Source organism: Microtus ochrogaster, unplaced genomic scaffold, assembly GCF_000317375.1.
Source record: "Microtus ochrogaster isolate Prairie Vole_2 unplaced genomic scaffold, MicOch1.0 UNK3, whole genome shotgun sequence".
Taxonomy (NCBI): Eukaryota; Metazoa; Chordata; class Mammalia; order Rodentia; family Cricetidae; genus Microtus; species Microtus ochrogaster.
The window spans coordinates 5,791,620-5,802,014 of record NW_004949101.1 but is presented as its reverse complement, the minus strand read 5'-3'; the positions used below and the strand labels follow the sequence as shown (position 1 = coordinate 5,802,014).

The 10,395-nt window shown below is 41.7% G+C and overlaps 1 protein-coding gene across 3 annotated transcripts in view; it reads right to left on the bottom strand.

Annotated features, from left to right (window-relative positions):
- Positions 1–10,395, bottom strand: part of Kif16b (kinesin family member 16B) — a 269,246-nt gene that overhangs the window by 125,224 nt on the left and 133,627 nt on the right. For all 3 annotated transcript variants that reach the window (XM_005365523.2, XM_005365524.2, XM_026788505.1), the window contains exons 13-15: positions 6,104–6,223; positions 5,214–5,265; positions 3,599–3,736 (exon numbers count right to left, since the gene is read on the bottom strand). In XM_005365523.2, coding sequence (XP_005365580.1) covers positions 3,599–3,736; positions 5,214–5,265; positions 6,104–6,223 — 310 coding nt within the window. The remainder of the gene's footprint in view (positions 1–3,598; positions 3,737–5,213; positions 5,266–6,103; positions 6,224–10,395) is intronic.

Genomic DNA, 10,395 nt, shown 5'->3' with positions numbered 1-10,395 from the left:
GTGGGTTGGTATGCGGGTGTTGTGTAAGACATGGATATGATGTGGGTTGGTATGCATCTGGGCTCCTATCCTATATTCCTGCTGTTCGGAAAGCAGAGAACTGTTACAAAACTGTTCCTTCTTTGTGTCTTTCATGAACCCAATCAGCAGTTTACCGAACAGGTCAATTCTGTGGACCAATAAATAACGGGCCAGAAAGGATGACAGGCCAGTAGCCACTACAGTAAGCCAGAGACTAGAGTTAGTTAGAACAACAGGTGTGGGAAACCAAAGTGGCCCGGACTTCACGATCCTCGGGCCTATAAATAGAACCTGTGCCTGGCTTGGAAAGCCAAAAAGATTTAACAACAGATACAAGTCAAGGATTCAGAGGGTAAAAGTCTGAATAATAATAATGAGAGATAATGAATAGTCTGCTATCATTTTGTCAGTGTTCTGTACTAATACAGCAGCTGTCCAGCTACCCCAAGATCCAGCTCCAAGAGGCTTGGCAGCCAAAAGTTAATTCAAAACATCTGACTTTGCAAAAATCACCTAAGCAGGACTGTGCAGAAGTACTCTACAGAACTGACTTTAAAAAGCTGCTTCATGGGCAAAAGCCAAGAAGGATTTTAAGTATAAAAATACTGTTTTACTTAATCCTGCTTCATTTATTATATTTTTACTGAAGTCCATTTTTTTTATATTTTACTATAGGTTTTAAAAAACTAAATGCTTATTGAAGTCTGTGATCCTTGTCTATAAATGCTAAAGTTGCCTCCTTCCTCTCTGGCAGGGAAGATGATCTGGAGGAGGATGGGTCAGTCCCATTCACCGCTTTTATTTTCACTACATAGAGTCAAAAACCTCCAGTTTATCATATCACTCTGCAATTTAAAAACATGTTTCAGTTTTCATTTTACTGAAAAAGCATGGGATAAAACCGGACTTGCTGAACATAGCGGACAATGAGGACTACTGAGAACTCAAGAACAATGGCAATGGGTTTTTGATCCTACTGTACATACTGGCTTTGGGGGAGCCTAGGCAGTTTGGATGCTCAACTTACTAAACCTGGATGGAGGTGGGCGGTCCTTGGACTTCCCACAGGTCAGGGAACCCTGATTGCTCTTCGAGCTGATGAGGGAGAAGGGCTTGATCGGGGGAGGGGGAGGGGAGTGGGAGGCGGTGGCGGGGAGGAGGCAGAAATCCTTAATGAATAAATAAATTTTTAAAAAATTAAAAAAAAAATAAAAAATAAAAATCGACAAACACTAAGCAAGCCAAAGTAGATAATTTTATTCCTTAGTTTACGATGGACAGGATATATATTAATGAAAGAAGGTCTAGGTTAAAAAAAGAAAAAAAAGTTGTCATCTCGTTACTCTCTCGCAATGCCTTGATTTGATGCCATCTAGCATTCCCCAGCTCGGAGGCTTGTTAGTGGCATTTATACTCTGTACAATGCTCTTTCATCTTAAACATGGTGGAAGCAGTTCAGCAGTTCAGCATAATACTGGAGGAACTCAAGCCCACTGGATCTGAACATCACCATGGAACCACGACAATAAAAGAATTAAGAGCATCCCATAGGGAAAGACAAGTGTTGCCATTAGCCTTCAACATCAATTAGTTCTATGACTCTTAGTCAAAGTCACATCTGAGATAGACTAAAAGGTCAGAAGTTTGCTTCCTAACCTGAATGACTACCCAAAGTAGACATATTTTAAAATGAGCTACCTAGTTGAGTAGAAGAACAAAATAAAATAAGGTATAATGTAAAATAAAGTTACTTCATGTAGACATTTATCAACAAGCTTTAATCTAGAGGAGAATTAAACACATAGTTACAGCTATCTGAAAAATTTCTGCAAACTCAGCAAACTTGTGATCCTGCTTCCTTCCTGGGGAGTACAGGGGAAAAGAATCACTCAAGGTTAAATGTTAAGGAAGGTCTACACAGAGCCCACACTGGAGAGCACCCTTTAAAGAATTGAAAAGTTCTAGAAATGTACAAGGTGCATCTAGAATATCTTGCCTCAGAAGGTATGCGAGAGCTTACAAATCAATGAGGTCAAGCCAAAACACACAGATGCCACCTTGAAGAAACCCACACTGGCCAAATCTGAGACAATTTGAACATTCAAAATAAATAAAGGCAAAGCAGAGGAAATACTAAATACAGTGACTAACTATGCAACCCTGCTACTAAAAACTCAATTGACAAATGCGGAAGAAATGATAAGAAAATCTTTTTAGCAACCAACAGAATAATAATAATTCAGCAAAATTTTAAAGACAGTTTCTGAAACAGTAAGTCAACATGTGACAAAGGAAAGAATACTGGTAACCAAAGTGCCTTCCCAAAGCATTATCTAAAGCCAAAGTCAAAGGAAGAAACTACACAGGGAAAAAGCTTAGCCAGCTGCATGTTTACCAAGGACCCAAAGGGAGAGCCATCGGCAGTGGATGATGGGAGAGGAGGAAAATGCAGCATTGTCAGAAATGTATTATATTGGAGGTGTAAGTCACTCAGTGTCACAGCCCTTGCCTACTCTGTACAAGTCTGGCCCAGCACTTCCTGCAAACAAACAAAAATCGAACTGCGAACGGCACCAGAGAAATCCTACAGAGGGAATGCCTACAATGCCTCTGACACACTCTATTCAATGTCATAAAGTCCAAGAAAGACCAAGGACCTGCTCTGGAATGAAGAAACTAGAGATGTGGCCAACACGACCATGCACAAAGCTGGATCCACGAGAAGCAGACGGCCAAACCTAAATGAACCAAATCTGAGGATCACCATTAGTTTCCTAGCTGTATGGCTGACGTGGAGATGTATGGAGAATCTCACTGGTGGAGGAAATATACGCAAAGGTACTCAAAGACTGGAATCCGTCATAAGCGGAATCCCATCCTTCCCCTAGAGGACATGTAATCCACACAGCTTGGAACAGTTGGAACCTTTAGGATGAGGAGTCTCCTGGAAGGTCTGCAGAGAGGTTTGGTGTGCCTCCCTCTTCTCTGTTTTCAGGTCATGAGATTTAATTCACCACAGGCTCAAATCCAAAGGACTAACACTGACTGGAACGACCTTTTCTCTTTATAATCTTATCAATTTAGCTACAGAGAAAAAGAGCAGACTAATTAACATGTACTGGCTACTTTCACATGGCTCTGTGATTTGAAAGTTCTGCATCTATTCTTTTCTTTTTTTTAGAATACTGAAGTTGTTTCCAACAGAAAAGACATCATACCCATCCTGTGTATATAATTGTAACCACTCATAAGAAGGACATAAACACTGAAAACAAAAGTCTTAAAAGAAATCATTATTATTAAATTTTCTTGTAATAGGTACTTTTCACTTAAAATCATCTAATAGCTAATTCTCACAACAACAAATATTCATAAATATGTCATGTTTAATTTAACAAGAAAGTGGGTGTTATGAAGCAGGCAGCCCCCAGCAATACAAAGAGAAAACACAAGGAGGCAAATAGTTTTAAATAGTCTTTAACCTCTGTGTCCCTTAATCAGCAAGATGCATATGCTCCCCAAGGCAAGCTTGCTTTCTCAACAGATACAGAGAACTCTGAAAAGCAAAACCAGATACCTTGATTTAGCTGTGTAGCATCCACAATCTGAACACCATTCACGGAGCACTGGGACCCGCTCAGGGGTATCAGAGTCACCATTCCCCCAACATTCTCAAAGACACAGTGCTCACTCTCCAAGTCAAGACCATGAAGGACTAGGAGAGAAAAACAAAGGAGAAAGTTGGTCCCCACTCGGGTGTCTGTTATAATGACTCCCAATTATTTATCTCTTTTCCATTTTGAACGCCTGTTACTTTCCACAAAAGCACTGTGGACAATTACATTGAGTGAGTTTGCAATGTCAGAGACAGAGGCATTCACGATGGTCACCTCAGAGGGTCTGGCCACCCCCACCCCGTGACAGTGAGCTTTGGCATGGCAACTTATTCTTCTTAACAAGAATACAAGTTGAGTAGCTGTTTAACTGAGAATCTCTGTTTAATGTAGACAAACTCCCGCCAGCCACAGGGAGACATAAGAATGAAAGCATCTGTGGGTCTACGAGCCATGAGCACCTCTGTACTTTCAGGCAATACCTCCCAGAAGTACAGAGTAGAGAGAGGCATGGCACGGCATGGACCTCAGGAGGTCTTACGTCTTCCAGAGGCTTCTCGGAGATGCCCAGTGCCACAGCCTGTGCTGATTCTGAGACCTCTGAGAGCAGCCAGTTGCTGACAGTTATCTGGTTATCTATGGACATCCTGGCAATGGCAGATACGAGCACCTCTCAATGTCTCAGGAGTAGCTCCCACTTTCTCTGCAGAACTGCACCACTGAATGTCTCTGCTCAGAGAACACTGTCCTTATTAACTGTCATCGTTTATGGCTGATCCCAAGACCAAAGGCATGATCCAAACAAGGGATCTGATGTAAAAGCAGACTCAACAATTCTTGTGTCTGGGGGCTTCTGGAGTGGGTTTCCAGCTCTCCCACTTCTAGTAAATACTGAGTGTATAGAGAAACATATAACAAGTGGCCCATTAGCATCTACTTGATAGAAAAGCAAGTTCCTTATCAGCAACTCTAAATGTGTCTGGAAATGGATGTAATATTCCCCCCAATCACCATTGTGCCCTCTACACATATACACTGACTACTACCACATTCTCCACTATAGAGTGCCAAAGGGATGCTCAGAACACTGTGTAGGCTGTCATCTTCCCAGATAGAATAGCTGGCTGTCTGTATGCCTTATGAAGACTATAGGACACCAGAAAGTCATGCTTTCTGATGTAGGCCTGGTCTCATATTTGGCCATCATCTCTGTGTAGAGAACTGTCTATATCCTGCCTTTTAAGAGGCCTGGGAGCCTTTATCCATGTCTGCTGGCTTATTTTCAGAAATCACGTGACAAGTATAGAGTGGCAGGTGTACTGTGGTTTAAATAACTATACTAGTAGGATAAAGAATGCACATGGGGTGGCAAAAAGAAGTCATACTGCTAGTGTGTTCACTGAATTAACTGTGCTTGTTATTTATTTGAACTGTGGTCAAAATTGTAGGTATACATATACCAAACAATATGCTTCAACATTTTCTCTTACAACTACTTCAATGTCAATTAAGAAAACGAAGGTTGTTTATTAAATATGATTCTTTAAAAGCACTGACAGATCATTGATAGAGTCTCACCAATATCTTGCTCTGTTGAAGCATCTTCTCGGCCAACGTAAGTCTGCCCTTCCTGAGAAGAAAATTCAATAATATTTATGAGTGAGTGCAGAGCAACAGCCTGATTCTCCACTTCTCATTCGATCTTGATGCATTTTACCTGCCAGGCGACAGACTGAGCAGGGTCTGGGGCATGCAAGGGCCTCAGTGAGCTCAGTGGACCGAACACTGCAGTGACACCCTGTGTGATCTGCTAAGTACCAGTACCACTGCAGAGGCCAACTGTTCAAGAAGGCCAAGGCTTGGCCTCAATTTTAAGGATGTTTCAGATCCTTTCTACAGAGTTCCTCTGTCAGTGGACAAGGGTTGCTTTGTGTCCAAAGACACATGATATGAGAGGCCACAAAACTCAAGAGAGAACAACCTCATTTTGGGTCAAAGATGACAGAGAATATATTAAAATCAAGGTCACAGAGGCACTCCTTGAGAACTCACAAGGAACTCTGCTCTCTAGAACAGTGGGAACTGCTCAGAACCAAGCTTGACCATCTATAATTACCAGGAGGAACAAGCAACTGTGCACAAAACAAATCCTAGTTCTGTATCCTTGCTCCTTCCTCAGTTTTTTTCTACCTTATTCCTCCCCCCATCTACTTTTTTCCCTGATTCCACAGAAGAGAAGCCTAAACGGATGACTCATCATTTAACTTCAGAACTCCATAAACACAAGAACTTCAAATACCACTGAATCCCAACGAACTGTAGAAAATCCCCAAAGGCTCAAGGATTTGTTGTATATTCTTTAATTTAATAGTTGTATTCATGGCCATAAAGTATTATAATAAACCTTGCTAGAGTCTAAAGGGAAATCTGGAAACAAAATTAGAATGTTCCACTTAAGCAGTTTCTACCTTCAAGTGATACAAGATGATCCCAGTACTCAGAAGGTCATCATCAATGCCAATCAAGTGAGGCAGCTCAGAGTCCAGAACCACACCAATCCCCTCTTTCCTAAGGGCTAGAGTCTGCTCCTGAAATTAGGAGAAAACACAGAAGGAAAAAGGTTACTTTGGGGAAAGACAACTTCATATTAGCTTTTCTTTAGATATTTGAAATAAGTCATATTTTATTTCTTATAATAAAAAAGCAGAAAGAAAAATGGACTTTAAATTTCATGTGGAAAACCTGGCAGGCAGTAGCCAAAGTGAACTTGGAGCATATAAAATGTTCAACACAAAATGAATTAAACTCTTAGCTTGATATATATAACCTTTTCAAAGTCAATCTCAAGTCCCATCTCCCTTAGCAAAGACTTTACAATCACCCTCCATAAAGTAATCTTTTATCTGTCTTCAAATCCTGCACTTTAATAGCTAGAAGTCTTTTTAATTGCCAGTTCTTCTCTCTGGTCATCAAGTTGTATTGAGCATGCTCTCAAGACAACAGCTCCAAGACTGAGCAGAGCATCTCTACACCAGAGAGAACCCCCAGACTCCCTATCATCTTCTCAGGGATGCAGACCACTCCCACCTACACACAGCTGTAACAGTTCTTCCCATTCCATTTATGGGATGTTTTTTTTTTTAATTTATTTATTTATTTTTTTGTTTTTCGAGACAGGGTTTCTCTGTGGTTTTGGAGCCTGTCCTGGAACTAGCTCTTGTAGACCAGGCTGGTCTCGAACTCACAGAGATCTGCCTGCCTCTGCCTCCCAAGTGCTGGGATTAAAGGCGTGCGCCACCACTGCCCGACAAATTTATTTATTTATTAAAGATTTCTGTCTCTTCCCCGACACCGCCTCCCATTTCCCTCCCCCTCCCCCAATCAAATCCCCGTACCTCGTCAGCCCAAAGAGCAATCAGGGTTCCCTGACCTGTGGGAAGTCCAAGGAACCCCCACCTCCATCCAAGTCTAGAAAGGTGAGCATCCAAACTGCCTAGGCTCCCACAAAGCCAGTATGTGCAGTAGCATCAAAACCCCCTTGCCATTGTTCTTGAGTTCTCAGTAGTCCTCATTGTTCGCTATGTTCAGTGAGTCCGGTTTTATCCCATGCTTTTTCAGACCCGGGCCAGCTGGCCTTAGTGGGTTCCCGATAGAACATCCCCATTGTCTCAGTGTATGGGTGCACCCCTCGCGGTCCTGAGTTCCTTGCTCGTGCTCTCTCTCCTTCTGCTCCTGATTTGGACCTTGAGATTTCAGTCCAGTGCTCCAATGTGGGTCTCTGTCTCTGTCTCCTTTCATCACCTGATGAAGGTTAATATTCAGGGTGATGCCTATATGTTTGTCGTTGGATTCACCTTCTTATTTAGCTTCTCTAGGATCGCGAATTATAGGTTCAATGTCCTTTATTTATGGCTAGAAAGCAAATATGAGTGAGTACATTATGGGATGGTTTTTATGAGAAATGTTCCTCCATAGTCTTAGGTATTTAAACATTTGGTCCCCAGCTGGTGGCACTATTTTAGAAGGTTTAGGTAGTAGAGCTTTGCTGGAGGAAGTAAATCACTGAGACCAGGATTTAAGATTAAAAACTTCCTACCATTTCTAATTTGCTCTGTCTTCCTCATGCTTGCCATGGAAGGTGTGAGATCCCAGTTTCCTGCTGCCATGGCTGCCCTGTACTGTCATATGTCCCCATTATGATGGACTCTGATCGCTCTGAACTATAATTCAAAGTAAGTTTTTTTCCTCTGCAGGCTGTCCTGGTCATGTTTCTATCACAGCAACAGAAAAGTAACTGACACAAACCACAATGCCCATCACCTCCCTCGGCCCAGCTTATCCTTCTAGACTCCACCATGCGCTTTGTGTCCCCTGAGAGAAGCATCGCATGCCCCAAATTTCCCTGTACTTCTCCCGTTCCTCCCTGCTACTCTTTTGACACTATGCCATGGAGGCTGCCAATCTTGGAGTCTACTCATACTGGATCATGGACCTTATCCTAACTCTTGACTTACCAGCCATCCACTTGCTGAGGACCCTAAAATTAAAATTGACAGGATGTACCTCTCCCTTAAATTCCATACTTGCACACACACACACACACACACTCCTGCCTAACTCAGTATCTATATATAAATACCAGATGGGTAGCTCAAACATAACATATTAGTGAACAAATAAATAACCAGAAACAAAACCCCTCAAACTTTCAGACTATCCACCTCATCTCAGCAAATACCAATCTCCATTTCAGTTATTCAGACAGAAAAAAACTATAGCAATACTTCACTCCTTTCTTTCTCTAAATTCTACTCTTTTTGTTTGTGCTTTTGAGACAATGTTTCTCTGTGTAACAGTTCTAGCTGCCCAGGAACTAGCTCTTATAAAGCAGGCTGGCCTCTATTTTCTAATGCTCATAATACCCTTCATCTCCCCAAGGCAGTGGCAACCAAAACTGCCTCTGGATAATGTAATGTGTTCCCAGTGTACACAAAGAGCCTTGGTTGAAGCATTCTCTTCCACAGGTACATATCAGGCCTCATCACTTCCTTCATGACTCAGTTCAAAGTCCCTCACTCCATCCTACTACTAGACTGCTCTGTTGCAGGAGCTCCTTCCACTCCTTTAGCCAACAGCCTTTAAGATACCAGCCCATTTGGGTATCATCTCTTTTGCTTTAAAAAAGCAGTGGTAGCTATGTGCTCTCTCTTTCTTGCTTTGGGCTCCACTTCGAGCTACTAGACTCCTTTCCTGGTCACGCAGAGGGCTGTTGTCTAGGACGGTAATCTGTAAGTTTTTTTCCTTTTATTAATCATAATTTCAAACTGGTGTGGGATTGTTTTGTGATTTACGCATTCATTAGTCCATGCTTACTTGTTCCCCTTTTTAGAAGCTCTACAACTCTTGTTGCCAAGGAACTGCTAAGTGGGGAGATATAAGAAGTTAGGGCAGTGTGTCATATATGGACCTAGAACAGTCCCCCAGAGAAGAAACCAGCAGGCCCTTGTCTTCACACCACACCGAACTGGTCCAAAACTAAATTCAAGGCTCTGGAGAAGTTCAAGGTGGGAAGTTCAAAGATTCTAAGAAATTTAGGGTGAAATTTCAGATGAAATGGAGCAGTGCTAATTCTGAACTAAATAAACCCTAAGTGTGTGACAATGTTGATGAATTGGGTAGTGGATTCTAGCTACTGACCAGGTATTTCAGGAGAAGCTATTCCTAGTGAACATCTCTCCCACTCTTACCTACCAAAGACACATTTCTCTATTTCATAGGAGATACCTAAGTACCTTTTATTTTGGGGAGGAATCTATGCAAGGTACCATTTAATCAGGCAAACAACATACCACCTACAATTCTCTAAGCAAGAGATTCTGAACCTCTCAAGCTAGTATCAAAGCAAAACTCAAATCTTGACCTTAAAGGAGCTAGTGATAATTTCAGGATGGGGCACGAAGAGTGGGAAACTATTTGGAACTTGCTTCTCTGGAAATTTTAGGTTTCAAATGCACACATGGAAACCTGAAACCACACAAGAGGGCGATAGAATGAAGGGACCCAGGTAGATTTTTTTTAAAAGACACATTAAAGACCACCACTTGGAAGAAAGCAATTTAATTTAACATCCATTAAATAGATATGCAGAGAAATGACCAGTGCATAAGTTAGATTCTAGAAAGGGAAATGAAGCATATCATTGTTCTTCAATTATTTCTCCTATCAACCTCAGGCTTTGAGATCAAGAGATTCAGTAACCTTGATTTATGATGCCAAGGCCCTTGTGAACCATGGCTGAAATGAGGGCTCTAAATAGAATGGGCCCTACTTCTACTTCTCGTTGGTAGGATCCATGCCTCTCCTCCTGATGATGGAATTCCAATAGAAATGAGATGCATGCGATATCATGTGTGTGTGTCTGTCTCTGTGTGTGTATGCAGAATTTAATAACACAGTTCCACCTATAAAACAGTGTCACACACCTTTAATCCCAACACTTGGGAGGCAGAGGGAGATTAACCTCTGTGACTTTAAGGTGTGGTAGCACATGCCTTTAATCCCAGTGCCTAGAAGGTAGAGACAAACAGATCTCTGTGAGTTCAAGGTGTAGTAGCGTACACCTTTAATCCCAATGCCTGGGAGGCAGAGACAGGTGGATCTCTGAAATGTTCAAGGACAGCCTGGTCTACAGAGTTATTCCCGGACAAAGATATACAGAGAATATAAAATAAAAGTAAAAATAAACAAAATAGAGTTAAAA